This window comes from Erinaceus europaeus, chromosome 2 (genome assembly GCF_950295315.1).
Source record: "Erinaceus europaeus chromosome 2, mEriEur2.1, whole genome shotgun sequence".
In the NCBI taxonomy this organism is placed as follows: Eukaryota; Metazoa; Chordata; class Mammalia; order Eulipotyphla; family Erinaceidae; genus Erinaceus; species Erinaceus europaeus.
Genome location: NC_080163.1, coordinates 22057933 through 22081669, shown reverse-complemented (window position 1 = coordinate 22081669; position 23737 = coordinate 22057933). Strand labels below are relative to the sequence as shown.

At 38.2% G+C, this 23737-nt stretch overlaps 1 protein-coding gene across 1 annotated transcript in view; it reads right to left on the bottom strand.

The window, feature by feature from the left end:
• Window positions 1-2950: 2950 nt before the first annotated feature.
• HSD17B4 (hydroxysteroid 17-beta dehydrogenase 4) overlaps window positions 2951-23737 on the bottom strand; it is a 90425-nt gene continuing 69638 nt past the window's right edge. The window contains exons 20-24 of the mRNA XM_007536884.3: window positions 20412-20498; window positions 18267-18353; window positions 17361-17499; window positions 10926-11053; window positions 2951-3285 (exon numbers count right to left, since the gene is read on the bottom strand). Coding sequence (XP_007536946.1) covers window positions 3196-3285; window positions 10926-11053; window positions 17361-17499; window positions 18267-18353; window positions 20412-20498 — 531 coding nt within the window. The 3' untranslated portion in view covers window positions 2951-3195. The remainder of the gene's footprint in view (window positions 3286-10925; window positions 11054-17360; window positions 17500-18266; window positions 18354-20411; window positions 20499-23737) is intronic.

Sequence of the window (23737 nt, the reverse complement as noted above, 5' to 3'; positions counted from 1 at the left end):
CAGGAGTTTAACTGTGGGTAAAACTATGGAAGTCTCAGAGCTGAAGATACATATTTGGAGTTACCAACTCTCAGATGATGGTTGAAGATGTGGCAGTAATGAAATCATCAAGGAAGTGAATGTCTATTAAAACAGTGAAGGTAGCTGAAACCACAATTGGCAATCACAAGAGGCAAGGAGTCAGGGATATTAAGTCATCTGCCCATGTTCATCATGAAGTTAATGTATTTCTCACTGGAGGATAGAAATGCAAGTAAAACATTGAGGATAATACATTCATTAACATTAAATATTACAGAAAGGTTAAGGAGCAGTAGGACAAAGAAGCAGTAACTAAATTTAGATAGCAGTAGCTCTCTGACCTTTAAGATTGACAGAGATGAGTTAGTAAGGTAATTAAAGTATTACTTTCTTAATATACTGTAAGCATCTAGGGTATATACTGAATATTTTAATCAATGTGTAATGACATTTGATTAATTGTAATATGCTACTTCTACTCAGTAGGACACTGAGCTTAACAGAAATAATAGCTATTATAAAAAACCAACATTCAAAGACAACCATTGGTTTGCTTTGATTCAGTGGGCATAACAATGAATTTAACCAAATTAAAATTCATTTGGATACCACCAAGATCATAAGTCAAGGCATAATTGCCCAGAATGTAACTTTTCTTCTATACTGTTTACAGATCCAGTTCATTTATTACACCAACAAAAATGTATTGAAGTTCTCCTCTATTACATAACTGTAATAAGTACTACAATTCCAAAGTCCCAACACTTCCTTTAATCCCTAAACTGTAATTCGCTCAATCTTGTCTCCTGAAGCAAAATAATATGTGCTGTGTTCCAGAGTCCAGTTTAGGCCTGAATATTTATTGTCTCTGCTGGGATGCTTAACAAGTGATCATATAAACATATTTTAGAAATTTCTCTGCTGCTTTGCCCAAGGTCAAGTTCTCTCATAATCAACAGCTACCTTGGTACAGAAATTTTACCTGTGTCAATTACTGAGTTTACTGTAAACCATTAATCCCTCCAACAAAAATGGGGAGGAAAAGTAATTTTAGCTTTAGCATTCCCAAAGGACTAATTGAAGTCTCCTGGTAACTACACAATAGCCTAACTTGCCCTTCTTCGTGGTGCCAGTTCCTTTATCAACACACCATCTGCATCCCCAGCACACAGGTGTTGATTTCAAGAAAACTCCCAAATAAATTTCGAGTCCAGGACTCACCACCTTAAAATATCCATCCAAAGGTGTTCACTCTGTAACACTCACCCATGCACACCTATCCTCTCTAGTTGTGCTCAATGCATAAATTTACTGTATCGCTGACCTGAATATGCCACTTAGAGATCACCTCTCCAGCCCACTCATTAGAAAAGTGTTTCCTTAACATATGCCATCCACACTGAATGGTAAAGAAAATAATATAAAATTTTTGTTAGTGACTATCTCTCTATATATAAAGCTCCTGATTAAGCTGTAATATATTTGTTATACATAAAGGCATTATATAAAAATTTAAAAATTCCAGCAGAAAGAAGAGGGAGAAGAACTAAACTATTCGGTTGTCAGAAAAGTCATGACACATTTTTGTATAGAAAAATAAGTTGTGGACAATCCAATATTTCTAACACAAACACCTTTCTCTTTCATAAAAGTAGAACATTATCTTTAATAGCAGAGCATGAAAAATGAGTACACAGGTGAAAATTCAAATTAAAACTGTGGTATCAATAAGGTAGAGGACAGAAATAACAAAACCAAAGATAAGAATCATGAAAATGGTCTTTACCCAGCATACTTTAATGATGGCTCTTTAAGTTACTACCAAGCCACTCAACCCCATCATCTGGGGTCCCAGTCAGGGAATCCAGGGCTTCTCACATAGATATGATGGGCCTAGACCTCTAATATATCTCTGTCTCCACCGTTGCTGGCCATCTCCATCAGGAACAGCATCATGGACCCTCCTGTGGGCCTCTAAAGGACCTTGACCTCAATGTGGAACAACAATGATAGGGACTGCCACGCTCCAAAAGGAGGTTGGGTCAACATACTCTGCCATTCAAGGAAGATTGGTTCTGAAATGCATGCAGCCTAGAATGTTTCTAGCTATCACCTTGGAATGTAAGCTCAGACCTACAGGGATACAAAGGACACACAGGCTCCTGTGCTGAATATGGGTCCCAGATCAGATCTATGGGATCTACAGTTAACAGTATTTACATACTTTTCCCGGATTTGGGAGCTACTCCCTTCCCTGATTCAGCTTTCTAGTGCTATTTCCATCTCTGACATAATCTTCCCAGATAATACTTCTAGCCCATCTGCATGTTAACCTGTGGGGCTCAGACAAAAATTACAGAAGTCATGGGTCCCCTTGGAATATACCTAAAATAGATTTCATAGCTTCTTCCAACATGAAGACTCCAAATCTTATCTGTTCTATTCTTACCTTTAGGTTCCTGATCACTAAACAAATTGTTCTGCTTTATATCTTACTGCTTTTCAGCCATCAAGTTGTAGATGCTACTGTAATGCCAAACTGAATCCTTGGCCAAATGGCCACATCAGTGTGTCCTGAAACCCCACCTCCCCAGAGCCCTGCCCCACTAGGGAAAGACAGAAACAGAAAGATCGACCCACCAATGCCTATGTCCAATGGAGAAGCAATTACAGAAGCCAGACATTCCATCTTCTGCACCCCATAATGATCCTGGCTCCATGCTCCCCAAGGGATAAATAGGAAAGCTTCTAATGGAGGGGATGGGACATGGAACTCTGGTAGTGGGAATTGTGTGGAATTGTAGCTCTCTTATTCTACAGTCTTGTCAATCATTAGTAAATCAATCAATAAATTTTTTAAAATGGTCTTTACTCATTTGATTTTTATTCCAAGTTATAAAAGCTATCACAAATTCTAAAAGAGAATGGATTTCTGTGAAAATTATTTTTATTATGAAGATATAGACCTAAGGACAGAGGATCGTTACATGCTGTATGTTATAGTTGCTGTAAAAATAACATGAAAAAATTAGTAGAAAATGAAAATCTGAAAAATTATCTGAAATCTGAAAATGTTAAGCAATTTCTCCTTAGATGAGTTTTTATCACTTCTGCATATCTGGGTGAAGAAAGAATTTAATTTTTCTTATTTTCATTAATAATGTAGTGTGTCCTTCAAAGCTTGGCATAGTCTTTAAGAATCAGTTGAAGCTTCTGGCTCAGCATGATGTTCCCTCTGGCCTTCAGTTTGCCACTAAAGAATGCCTGGAGAGGAGAGAGAAAGTGCCAGTTTTTTTAATGTAACAGTGTATAGCCTTTAAAAAACATTGCTCAGGGGGTTGGGCGGTGGCGCAGTGGGTTAAGCGCACGTGGCGCAAAGCGCAAGGACTGGCATAGGGATCCCGGTTCAAGTCTCCGGCTCCCCACCTGCAGGGGAGCCTGCTTCACAGGCAGTGAAGCAGGTCTGCAGTTGTCTATCTTTCTCTCCCCGTCTTCCCCTCCTCTCTCCATTTCTCTCTGTCCTGTCCAACAACGAACAACATCAACAATGGTGATATCACAATAATAACCACAACGAGGCTACAACAACAAAGGCAACAAAAAGGAGAAAAAATGGCCTCCAGGAGCGGTGGATTTGTGGTGCAGGCACCAAGCCCAGCAATAACCCTGGAGGAAAAAAAAAATTGCTCAAACAGAACACCATTGAGTTAATAATACTGGACAATAGCAGCATGGGAAATGGCTCAACTGACACAGCCATCTTAGATACTCCCAGTTCGATTCCCACGACCACATACACATTGGTTTCTCTCACACACACATATATGAAACTCTCTCATATGTATATATAGAATAAAAAATTTAAAAAAACCTCTGGATAAGACAACTATCTAGTAATGATATAAATAATTACAGTTAGTAGACATATTTTTAGATATGAGTGAAAAAATACACCTAAGGGGAGTGAGGGAAACACTATTACCGTTCTCTCCTTTCATACAACGCTAGCACTGTGTATTTTAAAAAATGCCGATAGGTCTGAGAGTTCTGTATCAACCTAAGATTTGTGGCTTCAGTGATTTTTTTAAGTATGAATTTGAGACCATATAAATCAAAGGCCTTACTTTATTCCTTAAAATAAATATATTCAATTCAGAATCTTTAAAAGCAGATTAAAATATTTATTACGGTAGCACAGCTTGTTAAGTGCATGTGGCGCAAAGCGCAAGGACCAGCATAAGGATCCCGGTTCGAGTCCCCAGCTCCCCACCTGCAGGGGAGTCGCTTCACAGGCAGTGAAGCAAGTCTACAGGTGTCCATCTTTCTCTCCCCCAACCTGTCTTCCCTCCTCTCTCCATTTCTCTTTGTCCTATCTAACAATGACGACGACAATAGTAACTACAACAACAATAAAAACAAGGGCAACAAAAGGGAAAATAAATTTAAAAAATAAAATATTTATAACATCTTCATGAAGTAGGAACTCACATCCAGGACAATGAGATAGTGTAATAAGGTGGGGAACAGATCGGGGATACAGCATCAGAATGCCTGGGTTATAATCTAGACTCTGCTGTTTACTGGGAAGGTGACATGAAGGGAATGTACCTCTCTGAGCTCCAGCCTCCTCATCCTTAAAGGGCATAATGCAGCCTTGTTGTATAAATTAAGTACAGTAGTATATAAAGTGCTTTGTCTCTGGCACTTAGTAAGAGCACATTAAGCTCATTTTTAAAACATTTTTAGTATTTATTTATTTTCCCTTTTGTTGCCCTTGTGTTTTTGTTGTTGTTGTTGTTATTGATGTCATTGCTAGATAGGACAGAGAGAAATGGAGAGAGGAGGGGAAGACAGAGGGGGAGAGAAAAATAGACACCTGCAGACTTGCTTCACCACCTTTGAAACGACTCCCCTGCAGGTAGGGAGCAGGGGGCTCGAACTAGGATTCTTACCCTGGTTCTTGTGCTTTGTGCCACGTGCACTTAACCCACTGCACTACTGCCCGACTCCCTAAGCTCATTATTAACAAACAAAAAGCTGGCATGTTAAAATACTAAACACGGGGCAAGGGGGGATAGTATAATGGCAATGCAAAAAGACACTCATGCCTGTGACTTCTGGGAAAAATCAAAAAAATTAAAACACTGAACAGGCCTGTACTACCAATGGATCTGACCCGGCACAGAAACCTGTGCATGTTCTATAAATTTTCTTGGTGTCTCATGCTCTATCAGTAAAGTAAAAACAATGTATTACAGTTTTATAGGTTACTGAGAAAATAGCATGTGGAATGAGAATAAAAATAAGTTCAACTTTTAACTAGGTTGAAAAAATAGTGACATTCATATATATCTAAAGCAGCACTTTGAATGCAATACTACGTGAGAAGCAGAGCAATCCATCTGAACTGGGCACATCAGCAGTTTTTATACCCTCAAGTGACAGACTAGGAAATACAAGTTGAGGTTGTTTAAACTGCCTACTGAAGGCCACAGGTCAGCAAGGCTGGGGCAGGATGGAAACTCGGGTTTCTTCACTCAACACAGCCTCCTGCTTAACAACTGGCAGCAACTTAACTTCAGAGGCTGCGGTGACACAGCCTTGAATAGGACTTTGGGGACTTTGGGACTTTATTAGCCTAAAGCTGAGGCTGAATGTGAGAACATAATTAACATACACTGATGTTAGGCTGACTTCAGTACTGGACTTAAGACACACCTGGTGGAAATCAGTCTCTCTCTCTCTCTCTCTCGCTCTCTCTCTCTCTCTCTTTACCTGTGCTCCCGATCTGGCTCCCTGCTTTCCTGGCTCGAGGAGCCCGACATGGCCATTTCTCTTGGGACTTGTACACGTGTAGCGGAAATATGGTAAGTAACTTATAGATTCACAGGCCAGCCTAGTCTTACTTTTATTCATGTTTTCTTAGGATAGATTCTGGAAAGAAAGACTAAACCCTGACACTTCTTTTTTTTAATATTTATTTATTTATCCTCTTTTGTTGCCCTTGTTGTTTTATTGTTGTTGTTGGATAGGACAGAGAGAAATGGAGAGAGGAGGGGAAGACAGAGAGGAGGAGAGAGAGACAGACACCTGCAGACCTGCTTCACCGCCTATGAAGCGACTCCCCTGCAGGTGGGGAGCTGGGGGCTCAAACCGGGATTCTTACACCGGTCCTCGTGCTTTGTGCCACCTGCACTTAACCTGCTGCGCTACTGCCTGACTCCTAATCCTGGCACTTCTTCACAAACCTCTTAATCATTCACTCATCCCCCCCACCCTCTACCCACTTTCTAGCCTGTAAGTCCTGATGCACTGCAGCATCCCTGCAAGCTCACAGCTCTGAAATACTAAACAACGTCAAGGGAAATATAGTGACATTGACTAAACATAAAACAGAAAACTGTGGTCCGGGAGGTGGTGCAGTGGTAAAGCTTTGGACTCTCAAGCATGAGGTCCTGAGTTCGATCCCTGGCAGCACATGTGCCACAGAGATGTCTGGTCCTTTCTCTCTCCTCCTATCTTTCTCATAAATAAATAAAAATATTTTTAAAAAAAACACACAGAAAACTACTTTCGCTTTCAACTAACTACTTAATTAACTGAATCTTGAGAGATTTCTTTTGACCTAGGAGTGTAATGCAAAAAAAAAAAAAACTGAGCCTGTAAACTGTTCCACAGGAACAAAGCCTATGAAGTTCTGCCATGGTGCTTCCCAGAAAGACAACACAAACTTTAAAATCCCCCAGCTGCATGTGAATTCTTTAATCCCAACTTAATACTATTTTAACAGTACTATTAAACTTGAAAATCTGAGGTCAAAGGAACATGCTTTAGTTTACATCTTTGGCTAGTGAGAAGAGCAGCTCTCTCTTTATGTGAGTCAGTTCTACTTCTTTCATTAATTACTGGCTCATGTTTTTTGCCCATTTTTTCCTACTGAGGTCATAATATCAATATACTACATGTTTTCATTTTCTTAATTTCCCCATTATAGAATCTGATATGCTTAAGTTTTGGGTTTTTTTTTTTAATTACTACTTAGCTTATACGTTACTGCTATTAAATATATGTTTCCTATTTCTACCCTTACTTGAATCTACTCTGACATACCTGAATCCAAGGCACATACTGAATTAGGAAGGAGAGAGCTTTCCCTATTCTCACAGAGCTAACTTTATTATTATTTTTAAGAAATTTATTTATTAATTTATTTTATTATTGTTCCCTTTAGTTGCTTGTTCCCTTTAGTTGCCCTTGTTGTTTATCATCATTGTTGTTGTTATTGTTGTTGTTGTTATTGCTGTCATCATTGGATAGGACAGAGAGAAATTGTGAGAGGAGAAGAACACAGAGAGGGGAGAGAAAGACACCCGCACACCTGCTTCACTGCCTGTGAAGTGAACCCCCTGCAGGTGGGGAGCCAGGGACTCGAACCGGGATCCTTACTCTAGTCCTCATGCCGGTCCTTGTGCTTTGCACCACTTGCGCTTAACCAAACCCCAGCAATAACCAAGGAGGCAAAAAAAAAAAAAAAAAAAAAAGGAAATTATTTTGTTTGGAAGCAAAGCAACAGAGAAAGTATATGGCAAGCTGAGTGGCATCGAACATTAAGAAAGTGTTTCTTTCAAAAGTGAAGTGTGGACAAGCCTGTATGTTATGGGAGAATTATGTGATGAAATAGAACCAAAAGAAAAGAAAGAGAAGTAGCAATGACCTTAAGTGCCTCATTCTTCAAGGTGCCAGGCTGACCAGCCTCTCCAATCTCACCTCTTATCACTATGCCCACTGGCCAAAATACCAGCCAGCTCACAGCTATAGTACACCAATGAGACAAGTTACTATTCCCTTGAGGCCTTTGTTTTTATTGTTTTTCCTTAGCCTCATGATCATGGGTGAGGCCTTTTCTGACACCCTTATATAACATGGTTTCTCCCTCCTGTCACACTCTAAACCCAGGACTTGGCAAACGACAACATGTGAGTCAAAACTACTGACTACTTTGGTGAATAGTGTTACAGGAACACAATCACAATCACATCCATTTATTGACCTGTTTTCTATGGTTATTTTAACACTACACAGTAGTGATACCAGAAATTCATACCTAGAACCCCATCACAGTAGATACTAGACAGATTCCTAGCAAGGAGTTAACTAAGGTTTTACTGGGTACTATGTGAAGTTCCACATATGTATTATCAAATTTAGTTATCATATCCTAACACTGTGAGTAGTTTGGATGAAGAAAGTCTAGCAGGTATAGGACTTGGTCTGCCATGTGTGCAGTTTAGGGTCAAGAAAATGTTGGCTCAAGAGCAATGAGATCACATATGCATGAGGTCCAGATTGCAGAAAAAGGGGGGTGGGGGTGGGGAGAGAATAACTGGGAGAGCTCAAACTCGAAAGTCTGATCTAATTCCAAAGATCGTATTTTTTAACCACTATACTATTTTATACAATTCTTTTTAAATAAATCTTTTTATTCAAGAAACCCATACCTCTTATTTATTTAAATTGTCCTGTTCCTTTGAAAGTTGTATAGCTTTCTTCAAATTTGCAGTGTGTTTCCCTTTTGAATCTTATCTCCTAGTTGGTTTCGCAATGACAGCTATTTTTAACTAATTATTGTGCACTGAACCTCTTGTTTGAACTCTTTCAATCAAATAATCAGTTCATTCTCTTGGAGTTTTTAAAAAAAATTTTTAAATATTTATTTATTCCCATTTGTTGCCCTTTTTTAAAAAATTTACTTCTTTATTGGGGAATTAATGTTTTACATTCAACAGTAAATACAATAGTTTGTACATGCATAACATTTCCCAGTTTTTTTATTGCTGTAGTTATTGTCATTGTTGTTATTGATGTCATTGTTGGATAGGACAGAAATGGAGAGAGGAGGGGAAGATAGAGAGGAGGAGATAAAGATAGACACCTGCAGACCTGCTTTACCGCTTGTCAAGTGACTCCCTTGCAGGTGGGGAGCCAGGGGCTCTCTCTTGGAGTTTTTAAAAAATATTTTTTTACTTATTTATTTGTTATTGGATTGAGACAGAAATAAATCAAGAGAGAAGGAGGAGATACAGAGAGAAAGAGAGAGGAGAGAGAGAGAGAGGGGGAGAGAGGGAGAGAGAGGGAGAGGGAGAGAGAAAAGGAGAGGGAGAGGGAGAGAGGGAAAGAGGGAGAGAGAGGGAGAGAGAGGAAGAGGTAGGGAGAGGGAGAGAGAGGGAGAGGGAGAAAGAGGGAGAGGGAGAAAGAGGGAGAGGGAGAAAGAGGGAGAGGGAAAGAGAGAGGGAAAGGGAGAGGGAGAGAGATAAGGAGAAGGAGAGAGATAAGGAGAGGGAGAGAGATAAGGAGAGGGAGAGAGATAAGGAGAGGGCGAGAGACTGACTTATAGCACTGCTTTACCACTCATGAAGCTTTCCCCCTCCAAGTGGGAACAGGGGCTTGAACCTAAGTCAGTAGGAATTGTAACGTGCAGTCAAACAGGTATCTGCCTTGGAGTTTTTAGTTAAATAATCAGAATTTGAAAAGAGTAAGATTTTTCTCCTCCATTATAACTGTTACATAAGCCATGTTAATTTTGTTTTTATAAACACGAAGTTTCAGAACAATTTTTACTAATAATGGTCAGAGAATATACTCTTGTCTTGATTTGTCATTTTCCACTGACATTCTTCTAAATGTTTCACATTACAAACTGTTTACATTAGACTGTGATACCCTATTCCATTTCCTGGATTTTTTTAAATAATCTATTTATTTATTTATTCATGAGAAAGATAAGAGGAGAGAAAGAACCAGCCATCACTCTGGTACATGTGCTGCCAGGGATCGAACTCGGGACCTCATGATTGAGAATCCAATGCTTTATCCACTGTGCCACCTCCCGGACCACCTCTATTTCCAGTTTTAATGATCAAGTTCTTAACCCTCTATATCAGGAATAAAAGCCTAATTACATAAAATACCTATTAACATATAGTTTTTACCTTTGAGCTAATGGCATTATACATTAAAAGACCTAAATGTGGATTTTCCTTTCTTTTGCTAATATTTATTTTATTTATTGAACAAACACAGGAGGAATTTGAGAGGGGAGAGAAACTAATGCCTGGTGTACTGTTTCATTACTCACAGAGCTTCCTCCCTAGAGGTGGGGATTGAACCTGAACCTGGATCCTTATGCATGGTAGGTAACATGTACATTCAACTGCATGTGGCACTGCCTAGCCCTGCTTTTTTCTTTCCTTTCCTTTTCTTACTGTATGTTAAAGAATGTCACTCAAAATTCTGTTTCAAAAGAGTCAGATTTCATTGAAAAATGAAATTGTAAACCCAAATACCACTGACTCTTGAACATACAGGTTTGAACTACAAAGGTCCACTTATATGGGGTCTTATTTTTCTCAATAAATAAATAAGTGACACTTCTTTCTCTTCCTTACATTTTTCTGAACACTTTCTTTTCTTCAGCTTATTTTACTGTAGGAAGACATTCCTGGTGTATAATGGTTAGAAAAGACCTGACTCGGGGAGTAAGAGTAAGAGTAGTCTGCAGACATCACAGGGAGATGAGAAATTGTACCAGTCTGTCAACAAGTGTACTGTAATCCATCATCATACAAAAGATGTGTTAATGAATTTTTTGTTATCAGCAAGGCTTCTGGTGAAAAGCTATAATATATAAGTAGTTAAGTTTTCAGTAGCTAAGAGATATACACAGGTGTGTGTGTGCTTGTGCTTGTGCGTGTTTGTGCGTATCTGTGTGTGTGGTGGTGGTGGTGGTGATGGTGGAGGGGAGTGAGCTGTGTCTTCTTTTGAGTAATAAGGAATCTGAATTTGACTCCTAACTACCAAAAGAGGAAGCAACAATGATGAATAAATGACTGTTTTAAGAGCATTACCTTCTGTGGGTCAAGCTTGCCCAGAACTACTTCCATGAAATCTTCGTCTGAAAGGATGAACGTTGTGTCAGCAGAACCTTTTGCAGGGCCTTGATAGACTTTTCCAGAACCACTTTTCAGATCAATAGCTGAGAAAAACAGAAATAATTCTAAGTGTTTCGTTTCTTCTTCACAGTGTGAGTAAAATGAACCAAGCAAGATGCATACAATTTTACAGTCTCTAAGTTAATGTGGTACTTGTGATACATTATATATTAGCCTGCCATCTAGAAATTTTTCTTAAAAGCCTTTTTTCCAAGATAGCTTTTTTAAATTAAAAAAAAATTCTTATAAAAAAGCTTCTTCAAAACAGTTAACCGAGTAATAGTTTCTTCCATTCAAGATTATACAATAGAGATGCCTTAAATGTGAATTGACATAGAAGTGTTCTGTAGACACCTATCAAAGGGAGACGAGAAACTGTACCCATTAGTCCTCCAATAAATAAATAAATGTGGAATATACAAGGAGCTTAAACTATTGAAGGTAATTGCATTTGGTGTGTAGTTGGCTGAGGCATTTAGGATCAAATAAAGCCTCTATAGTCAGCAAGGGAGAAAAGCTGAATTTTAAAGTAACTACATGTTGGTAAGGTTGGGAGATGAGAGTACACTATCTAGCGACATTTCAAATATTCATCAGGTGTGTCTCATAACTTCAAAACCCAAGTTTACTCTACTTATTAATTACTCATAAAATATTTTACCACTGTAACTGTTGTGAATAAACATAGACATTAACTTGTTTTCCATTAACTGTGTTTGGCAGAAAGATTATATGTCCTAGAAACAGCTTGGATAGTTGGGAAGACTATTAAAAACTTACCTTCATTGTTCTCTACATTACATTTATAGAGCTCTATGCCAAAGTCATAAGCAAAGGTAAAGCAGTATCATAAATGACGAGACCAGTCATCCAAAAAGACCAATTCCATTTACACAGTTTCAGCCTCATAAGTGGGCTTTCTCCTCACTCTCCCTAAGACTGTGCAAGGAACTCTAAACTTAGGACCAAGGAAAAGTTACACATACACAAAAAATCCAGAGCGCTTAGCTAAATCTGCTTAGCAAATCTTACCTCCAAAGAGAAAATTAAGTCACTCCAATTATCCACAAAAGGGAATTTTGCCAATTCTATTAAATAACATGATGGTAATGGTTACTTTGGAAAAGGAGGCATGCAGGGCAAGAAAAAGGGGGCCTTTCTGCTTTATATATGCCATTCCCTCACTTCACTGTTCAGATGCTACTACAGGTGTCAGGCAATTTGCACAGTAGGGAGATGAGGTATGATGGACAAGGGCTCTGCTATTTTGACATATATTTTATGAGCTGTTTTCAGATATTGTTGGGTTGTTGGAAAAGTCATGGTGCATTTTTACATGGGAAAACATAGAAAAACACATCGTGGCTTTTCCAGTAACCCAGTATTTGTGCAATTCAAAAGAAAGGGAGATAAAGAGAGAGAGAGACAGGAAAGGAAGAGAGGTGGCTGAAAGAATGGAAGGTAGGGAAGAAAAGTTATAGAAAAGCAAACCTCTGGTATTCAGCAGAAAACATTCACAGTTTTTAATTCTTCAGTATAAGTGTAGAATTATGTCTATTTTGAAGGACCTCTCTCTGTATAGCAGCCTTAATTCAAGATAAAATTGAACCAAATATACCTTAATGCCAGAGCATGGGTATAGGTCTCTCTCTCTTTTTTTAAAATATATTTTTAAATATTTATTTATTCCCTTTTGTTGCCCTTGTTGTTTTATTGTTGTAGTTATTATTGTTATTATTTATGTCATTGTTGGATAGGACAGAGAGAAGCAGAGAGAGGAGGGGAAGACAGAGAGGGGGAGAGAAAAACAGACACCTGCAGACCTGCTTCACCACTTGTGAAGTGACTCCTCTGCAGGTGGGGAGCCAGGGGCTCGAACTGGGATCCTCATGCTGGTCCTTGTGCTTTCCGCCACCTGAGCTTAACCTGCTGAGCTACCAGTCGACTCTCTCTTTTTGTTTTTTTAATTTTAATTTATTTATAAAATGGAAGTACTGACAAGACCATAGGATAAGAGGGGTACAATTCCCACCACCTAAAGGTCCTTTACCATCCATCAGCCCTCTAACCAACTGGCATTATGTGCTTTTATATACCCACGATGTTTAGAACTAGAAAAACTTGTTTCTGGGGAATACTAGGAGCCAATGGCAACAAGAGAATGGGGGCTAAGTAAAAAAGAGATTCTTAGCAAGAACATAAACTCTGGGGTAAAGGAGTGGGACTTCCAAGTCCACAATGGCTACAGCATGGTTCAGATGGGAGAATCTTCATCTCCAGATATTACCTTGTTTACAGGTCATTCTTAATCTGCACAAAATGAAGAAACAGAGTGTGCATATTTTCTGGTACTGATAAGCTACTTTTAAGTTTTTGGTATAATTATAGCTCTGTGTATCTATAATCATTAGAGCCCTAGAAGAGTTCAAGATTTTTTCAGTGGTAATCTACAGAACTTGTTAGTGGAGGAAGAGATGTTATATGAGAATATGGCAACTGGAAACTTGGGGATCTTTGAAAGTCTTGAGATACATTCCTTATAATTCATCACAAAGCACTATCCTGGGGGAAAGGAGTTGGTTTTCTGACTGAAGCCATGGCTTAGTGGTAAAGAGTAGGACTAATATGACTGAGATACCCAGTTCAATCCTCCTTAAGACATGTTTTAGAAGGGAGTTATTTTTTATTGATGCCCCCTTCCATTAAAACTTAATTCTTACTGGAATAAGAAAACCTTGTGGGGTGGGGGAAAATAGCATAACTGTTATGCAAAAAAGACTCTAATGCCTGAGGCTCTGAAGTCCCACGTTCAATCTCCCACATCACCATAAGCCAGAGCTGATCAGTGCAGCTTGGAACATTCCTACTCATGACCACAGAATGTGAGCTGAGACCTACAGGGATATAGAGGTTACATATGCTCCTAAACTGAATATGGACCACAGATCAAATTGATGGGGCCTACAGTCAACAATATTTATACACCTTTCCCATATTTGGGAGCTACTCTCTTCCCTGATCCAGCTTTCTGGTCCATTTTTCCAGCCATGACATCATCTCCCCAGACAATAACTTGTGTCCACCTGCATATCAGAGGTCAGGCTCGGGGAAAAAAATTGTAAAGTCATGGGCCCCTTGGAATATAACTAAAATAGACCCACTGTCTATCTTCAAAATGGAGACCCCAAATCTTCATCTGCAATATCCCAGCCCTTAGGTTCATGATTAGTCAACAAGTTGTTTGGCTTTATATGTTAACTCTCTTTTCACCCACCAGGTTCCAGATGCTAGCATGATGCCAACCAGATTTCCCTGGACAGACAACCCTACCAATGTGTCCTGAAGTCCCGCTTCCCCAGAACCCTGCCCCACTAGGGAAAGAGAAAGGCAGCCTGGGAGTATGGATCAACCTGCCAATGCCCATGTTCAGAATGGAAGCAATTACAGAAGTCAGACCTTCCACCTTCTGCATCCCACAATGACCCTGGGTCCATATTTCCTGAGGGATAAAGAATAGGGAAGCTATCAGTGGAGAGAATAGCATACAGAGTTCTCGTAGTGGGAATTGTGTGGAGTTGTACCTCTCTTATTCTATGGTTTTGTCAGTGTTTCCTTTTTATAAATAAAAATTTTAAAAAAGGGAAAAAAATCTTTTCCACACATTCCCTATACTTTAATAATAAATAGTAGCTATTTGTTAAAATAATGATGAGAAAAGCATCTCTATAAAGAGAGAAAAGCATATTTTAAAAATATAGATATTTTGAAAGACAAAATGCTGACTCACCAGGTAAAATGCACAAGGACCTAGGTTCAAGTCTTTGGTCCTGTAGGGGGGAAGCTTCACAAGCAATGGAATAGTGCTGCAGGTGTCTCTCCTCTCTGTATGTCTTCCTCCCTCCCTCATTCCCTCTTCCTCTTCTGCCGGGCTAGCTTCGTGGGCAGGAGAGAGACGACCAGGAACTCATGGCTGAGCGGGAACGCAATATGCCCTCGTTTATTAATCAGATACATCGCCTTTTATGTGTCTCTTCACTGGAAGTGGCAAGGGGAAAGGAAATGACTAGGAGAAGGGGCGGAGCAGAAAAAGAGTGCAAACAGAACATAGAAAGCTTCCATCTAACCAGTGGGAATTAAACCAATACCCTGCAGGCAGGGCAGGTCTCAGGCAAAACAGTAATTATGTAAATAGACCACAATATCAAGGAATGCAGCAGACCTGGCGTAATGAACAACCCTCCTCTCCCTTTCTCCTCTTTCTCTCTCTCCTTCTCCCTCTATCAACAACAGGCTGTTGGCAACAGTGGAGTCATACATGCACTGAGTCACAGCAACATCCCTGGTGGAAATTTAAAAATTATTAAACATTTAAAATTAAGATAATTTTTAAATCACACCAAAAGGATACAGTGAGGAAAAGGAGAAGAAACAATATGATCGTTGTATTAATGATATTATAGCAGATGACAGTGAAATAAAAACGTAGGCTTCTTTCTTGGCCTCCACCTACTTTTAGGACGACTATGTAGAGAATGCAGTGCTTCTAGTAATTCTAAAAAGAAACTTCTTAGTGAGAGTTATCTAGAGGTATAAATAAAAAGAAGGGGCAAGTGAGGGCTGCAAGAGAAGAAGCATGACTCTTTATCAAAAGTATTTCACTAAGACCTTCCCTTTGACTTCTAACACAGATAAATGTCCACAGGTCTGTTGTACATACTGGGCCAACAGAAATGACTTGGAAGTATTCTCCAGCCTCTCCAGATCATCACAGCCCAGTGAGGCAGAGGTCACACTGACACTGAATCTGACCTAGGCAGCTGTCCTCCCAGATGGCGAAATACAACAGGCTCCCAAGAGGCCCAGTACTAAAAGATACAGTTATGAGTCCCCTCAAACACCAAACTAAGTGCAGTGGAGTACTGACAACAGGACTCCCCTAATTCTTACCAGGGCCAGAAGAATGTGGTTTTTAAACTGTCTCTATCATAGACAATTGGCCCAGAGGCATGTTGCTAACAATGATGGGTCCCTGGAGGGGAGAGCAAGGTCTAGTATCTTCAGGTTGGAATGCTCCTACCAGGCCACTGAGCCCTTGGTTTCTACACTTGCTCAAATTCTCTGACATAGGCAACACCTGTGATACTTCAGTACAACTAAGATGAACAAAGGACTCAACCCTGTTGTCTATAACCAGACTTTGGTCTATCATGATATGAACAAGGGTAAACAACCAATAACAATTTAAAACACAAAATATTTTGGTAATTGTTTAGAAAAATAGTTTTAAAGGGCCAGGCAGTGGTGCACCTGGTTAAGTGCACACATTACAGTTCACAAGGACACAGGTTCAAGCCCCTGGTGCCCACCTGCAGGGGGAAAGCCTCATAAGTAGTGAAGCAGTGCTGCAGGTGTGTCTCTGTCACTTTCTCTATCTACCCCTCCCCTTTTTTTGTTGTTGTTACCACCAGGGTTATTACTGGGCTTGGGTACCTACACAATGAATTCACTGCTCCCAGGGGCTTTTTTTTCCTTTTTATTTATTTACTTTTCTTTTACTTAGTAGGACAGCAAGAAATTGAGAAGGAAGGGGGAAACAGGGAGAGGTACCCACTTTACCATTCATGAAGCTTCTTCCCTACAAGGTGGGTGCAAGGGCTTTGAAACAGGGTCCTTACACACAGTAACATGTGCTCAATCCAGTGTGCCATCATCCATCCCTCTAAACTGCTTGAAAAATAATAATAGGCGGGGGAGATAGCATAGTGGTTATGTAAAGAAACTCTCATGCCTGTAGCTCCAAATCCCAGGTTCAATCTCCTGCACCACCATCAGCCAGAACTAAGGCAGTGCTCTGGTAAAAATAATAATAATAATAAAATAAAAAATTTTAAATAGTAATGATAATACTAAGTATTTTCTAAGTCCAAGAATTCAGTCATCTATTTCATGATGTTAAGGCATTCAGATGCACAGCACGCTAACATAGAATCATCTTCTAAAACACAAGAAACCAGAAGATCTAGATAGTTTTATATCTGCAGCTGTAGAAACAAGAGAAAAGCCAGAACTGAAAATAGTAAAATCTGAGACTCAATCAAATAACTAACAGGCAAATCACCAAATGTATGGTAAACCCTTTCAGAGGAAACGTTTAAAGTGTTAACCTTGGTAAATAGGATCTACCTGGATCATATTTCTGGCAGATGAAGAATGTTCTCAGGTACACTGTATTACTGACACAAATATTATATTTTCACATTTTAATGCATGCATATATAGTTCAATCATTCATTCAATGATGAGAGGAGGAGGAGAGAGACAGTAGCCTCTGCTGTGAGGGATATAACTTACTCCACTTAGCTGCAACATTTCCACCTTTAGTGATGTGCCACTCAAACACAGCATTTACTTTCTTCACCACTTCATGCCCAACATCCTTAATGCGGCGACCTATTTCCTCAAAAACAAGCGTGCTCTGAAGGTCTCCCCCCTACCAAAAAGAGAAGTTTCAGTGTTTTAAGTTCTATAAAAATGATTCAAGGGGAAAGATCATTACAAAAATATATATGTAACCATGATTTTTTTCACAAACCTGCATGTAAGTTTCCGTTTCACATCAAACTAATTTCACATTATTCTTATTTCATTTATGTCATACAGAACCTATTATTAGTAAGATGATTTTACTTTTGTCAGAATTTATAAATAATGTCTTGAAAGTAAATTAAGAACTGGACAGTGTATGCCTTAGCCTCAGAAGAAAGTTGTAGGACAAATCAATACTCTCAGTCTTTTAATTAATTAATTAATTAATTTATTTATTTATTTATGAGAAAGATAAGAGGAAAGAGAGAAAGAACCAGACATCATTCTGGTACATGTACTGCCAGGGATTGAACTCGGGACCTCATGCCTGAGAATCCAATGCTTTATCCACTGCGCCACCTCCTGGACCACCTCCCAATTCTTTATTTATAAAATGGACCAAACTTCCATGAAGCTTAAATATCCACCTATCTGTAAATCTTCACAAGTTCTTTTATTTTTGATTCTTAAGAGATTAAAATCTTTAGTCAATTACATGATAATATGACTAGTGAAAGACAAAGAATATGGATGTGAAAACCTCAATACAACAAGACCAATATTCTGTACAGACTGTAAACCACTAATCCCACAATAATAAATAAACAGATGAAGGTGAATAAGAAAAAGTAATAATAATAAATGGCCTAAATACTGACTTTTATAACTTACCTTAGAGGGGTTTGTAGTTAAACTATCAGATGTTGGCACAAGATCCACATAGGCATTTGCTATGACAATAGCTCCAGTTTCTTGGACCTTGGAAGGTGAAAAAAAAATTCAATTCAGTGATTCAAATAAAGATGCAATCTTCATTAGGCAGTAATATAAAGTTAGTTGAAAAAAATAGTAAATTTCTTTTGCAAGAAAGAATAAACCAAATTAAATAATTCATAAATTAAACATTGAGATGAACAAATGCAAATATGTACTGATTTAATACACCTGTTATTAATCCTGACTGTATGATGCACTAGAGTCCTTTGTAAAAAATACCTATGAGCAGTCCCATCTCCAAAAATTCCAATTTGAATGGTTTGTGGTGTAGCCTATATATTGCTGTTGCTTCCCCTCCCCCTTTTTTAATAAGGGCACCAAATAGGAGTAGTCCATTGAGAAATGCTGAAATTTTATAAACAGTTCAAGGCTAAGCACATAGTACACATGAGGTAGTGATACTCAAAATTCATTTGTTCTGTTAATTTGAAATAAAATTGGCTAAAAGCAAAACATTTGAAAATAATAATACTAATTCTATTCAGATGGGAAGTATACTTACAAACTGACATTGTTTAAAAATTAAGGTAGAGTTTATTAAAATTGATTCTTAAAAGTACAACCATTCTCCCTTGACTGCTTCTCATTAATACTTTTGGGAAAGGATATCTATCAAACAATTTGTTCATTTTATTTCAAATTATACACATTGAAAAACAAGGAAAGACAACTTATAAACAAAATATACCTCAGCAAATTACTTCCTATAACCAAGCCAAGCATATCATTCTGAAACACCAGTCTGAAATTTTTCTTAAAATACAACATAATGGAGGGAAGAAATGGAGAGAGGAAGGAAAAGTAAGATTTCTATACAGTAGCTATAGCTACTAAGGGGAAATAAGAAAATAATAGTAAAGAGATAAGAAAAACTAGTTTTGAATTTATCAAAATGACAAAAATGTACTTATTTCTCAATCCTTTAAGTCTATATCAAGAGAAATTATTTTTATACTGTTGATTAGCAGAATTGCAGAAAAATAAAACCTGCCATGGTCCTTAAAACTTCTAGAATCCATAATCTTATCCTAAAACTTAGATTAAACAATTAAAAATAAGGCAGTTCCAGAATATATGTACTTGATCAGTGGGCACTGCTATTATTATTACTGGTAAATATTTAACACAACTAGTAACATGGTGCTAAATGATTAGGTCAAAAAATTTCAGACTGATAAACTTTGATAAGAAAATATTTTTAAACTTTTAAGTACAGTTGGGGAAGCTGCATAATGCTTATGCAAAATATTTTCAAACCTGAGGCTCCAAGGTTCACAGTTCAATCCCCAGCATCACCATAAGCCAGAGCAGAGCACTGCTCTGGTTGGTCTCTCTCTCTCTCTCTCACTCTCTCTCTCTCTCTTTCCCCATCTCTCTCTGTAATTCTCTCTCATTAAAGTAAAATATATTTAACATTTTTTAAAAACACACAAATAAATGAGAATTGCATGTCCTTTCAGGATTTGCAGGAACACTGCTAACAGACTCGCCCAATATTAAAGTTTCCTCTTTAAAGAGATAAATTCGTTGTCCTTTCACTTACTATTAATTAGAACCAGACTCTGTGATGAAAAGATGTTCATTTGTAGATATTGCTTTCTGGCCAGTAGAAAAAAGTAACCATAAAGTTTTACTGTTCTGTAAGACATTCTCTAGTTTTTAACTCTAACTCAGCATCATTCTTTTTAAAAATACAATTACTATTGTTCTATCTTTTAGCTTTTTCATTATGGAATTGTTTGTCCAACTTGCACTTGATATCTGTATCAGAGTCATGCATTAAATTTTTTGAAGATCACTTTTTGATAATCTGACCGGCTAAGTAAAAAAAATTATAAACAGTTAAGTTGGGTGTTCAGAACAGATATGTAGTCACTTCAGTCAAAATTCACTACAAATTAAAAAATTTTTTTAAAAAACCTTTATAGGTTTTTGCTTCATAACCATAGTAGTAAGCAACAAAGAACCACAACGAAATAGAACAGTAAAGTATAATGAAGAGAATAATAAATGAAAGTCTCTCAACTACATTATTCATACCTTGGTTTGAAAATGGATTCTATTTCCTTCCTTCCACATTTCAGTTTGTAGAGTTTGTCCTGGATAAACTGGTTTTGCAAAGCGAGTCTTAAAAAAAAAAAAAAGAAAGAAAGAGAGTGTGTGTACTGGTGCTAAAATGCTTTATAATGAGTCTTTTCTACTTGTGGTAACAAAAAATCTGAATAGACGTTATATAGCATAAGAAGAATAAAGTGGAGGTTTATAAATGCATATACACATATAACTATCTTAACCACCCATCTGTCATTGGACATTTGGGTTGTTTCTAAATATGGGCTATTACAAATAGTGCTGCAATGAACACAAGTGTGCACAGACCTCTTTATATGTACTTTCATGTTCTTTGGCTAGATAGCTATAAGAGAAATTGCTAGCTCATATATATATATATATATATATATATATATATATATATATATATATATAATGTAATACTATTTAGCTATGAAAATGACTGCATTTTCTCTCTTACTACAAGCTGGATGGCACATGAAGGAATCATGTGGATGTGTACCAGATGAACCCACTCACTCATTAGTGGGACTTTAAGAAACAGAGAGAGAAAACACAGGGTAAAATTTTAATTATATGGTCTATTGCAACAGATCTAAGAAATCCAGAGGGGAGGAAGAAGAAGGGGGGAGTGGATGGAGGCCTAGTGTCCTTTGGCAGAAGAATAGGACCAGTTACAGAAGGGAATGGTATGCTGACACCTATGGAGGGGAGGTAAGGAACTATTCACTTGTGACATGTCTTGAAAATTGACAGTTCCCAATAAAGTGATTTACAAATACACACACACACACAGAGTGGAATATAGACATCATGGGAGATAGAAAATAACCCATTTGTCAACAACTGTCCTGTAAACCAATAAATTGCTGAAAGGAGAAAATATGCTGTGTATTTATAATCTTTAAAGCACTAAATAGTAATAGGATAACACTGGTAGAGAAAAAATACAGTTAGTGTACGTAAGCTAGCTCTAGGGAGCCGGGCTATAGCGCAGCAGGTTAAGTGCATGTGGCACAAAGCACAAGGACTGGCATAAGGATAAGGATCCCGGTTCGAGCCCTGGCTCCCCACCTGCAAGGGAGTCACTTCACAAGTGGTGAAGCAGGTCTGCAGGTGTCTCTTTCTCTCCCCTTCTCAGTCTTCCCCCTCCACTCTCCATTTCTCTCTATACTATCCAACAACAATGACTACAATAATAACTACAACAATAAAAAAAAGGGCAACAAAAGGGAATAAATAAATAAAATAAGTATTAAAAAAAGATAGTTCTTTGTCTTTCAGAATATGGAGTCAATAGTGCTTAATCTTGACATATCAAGGAACATAGTATAGTGATCTATAGACATAGATGTAGTCACAAAACAAAAAGAGCAGTTATTAAAGTGGCATTAAATCTGGTGCACAAGGTTTGCACTAGGTGTAAAGAACAAAGTACTGGGCAGTGGCAGACCCTGTAAAGCACACATGTTCCACTGCATAAGGACCTAAGTTCAAGCCACCACTCCCCACCTGCAGGGGGAAACTTCACCAGTTGTAAAGCAGAGCTACAAGTGTCTCTCTATCTCCTCTTCTCAATTTCTCTCTGACCTATAAAATATAAAATTAATTAATTTTCTTAAAAAGAAAAAAATTTCTTTTAGTTCATAACTTTCTATACTTTTTTTCTTTGGGTACATTACTGGATAGTAACAAAACAGAATGAAAAGCCAGTGAGAATATGCAGTGTATCAGGGGCAAGTCATCAGAAAATCCATTTTCACTGCTACAGGGAGCACAAATCAATGGAAATTTTTGGAGTATTCTCACATTTTTAAAACTTGTTTACTGTATATCTTTTGCGTTGAACATATGCAAAGATAGTGAATACACTTATACTACTTGTTGTAACATATAAAAGCAAAACCAGTTTAAAAAAGGCAGAAACTACTGGACTGTAAAACATTAATCCCCCAATAAAGGAAAATAATGTTTAAAAAAATACAGAAACTGGGAGCTGGGTGGTGGCACTGCGGTTAAGCGCGTGTGGCACAAAGTGCAAGGCTCCCCACCTGCAGGGGAGTCGCTTCACAGGCAGTGAAGCTAGTCTGCAGGTATCTGTCTTTCTCTCCCCCTCTGTCTTCCCCTCCTCTCTCCATTTCTCTCTGTCCTATCCAACAACGACGACATCAGTAACAACAGCAACAATAAAACCAACAAGTGCAACAAAAGGGAAAATAAATAAATATAATAAAACGATTTTAAAAAATACAGAAACTAAAATCAACATGAAATCATTATAATGATGCAAATGTTTGTGTGTTAGCATTCAGATATATAGAGATTGGCATTGCAATTAATTAAAGGCAAGACAGAAAACAGAAAATTTTAAGGTAAATCTCTAGTTTCTAAGGTATATATACTAATAAACTGGGATATCAGAAAAGTCATGTCGGGTAGCGCAGTGGGTTAAGCACATGTAGCGCAAAGCGCAAGAACCAGCGGCATAAGGATCCCAGTTCGAGCCCCAGGCTCCCCACCTGCAGGGGAGTCGCTTCACAGGCAGTGAAGCAGGTCTGCAGATGTCTTTCTCTCCCCCTCTCTGTCTTCCCTCCTCTCTCCATTTCTCTCTGTCCTATCCAACAACGAATAACATCAACAATGGTAATAATAACCACAACGAGGTTACAACAAGGGCAACAAAAGGGAGAAAAATGGCCTCCAGGAGCAGTGGATTCGTGGTGCAGGCACAGCGCCCAGCAAAAACCCTGGAGAAAAAAAAAAAGTCATGTCATAGAAAATTACATCAGGACTTTTCCAAAAACCCAGTATATGGTGTTGATTTAGGAAACACAGGTAATATGCTAAAATTATAATGTATGTGTCCTTCATGATACACATGTTAAGAGCAACTACAAAAAGAAAACATGTTTACTGTGATGCCAGTTAAAGAATAGAAATGTATACCTATCTTAATCAGTGGTAGAGAATGAACCCAGAGTCTTGCATATGTGTGTTTAACTGAGCAACTTCCCACGCCCAGATTTTCACCTCTTTATTTGTCAGAAAAAGAGAGAAGTGGAATAGAATAAAGAGGGAGAAACATCAAGAGCATTGCTCCATTATGCCTGGAGCTCCTTTGCTGCTCCCATGTAGATCCAGGGATCAAGCCTGCGGCCTCATGTATGAGATAATCATGTGGGTTTTTTGTTTTTCTTTTGCTGATGTAATGGACCAAACTGACTGATTTACATGTACTGAACCAGCCTTGTGTACCCAGGATAAATACCACTTGCTCATAATGCACTATATTT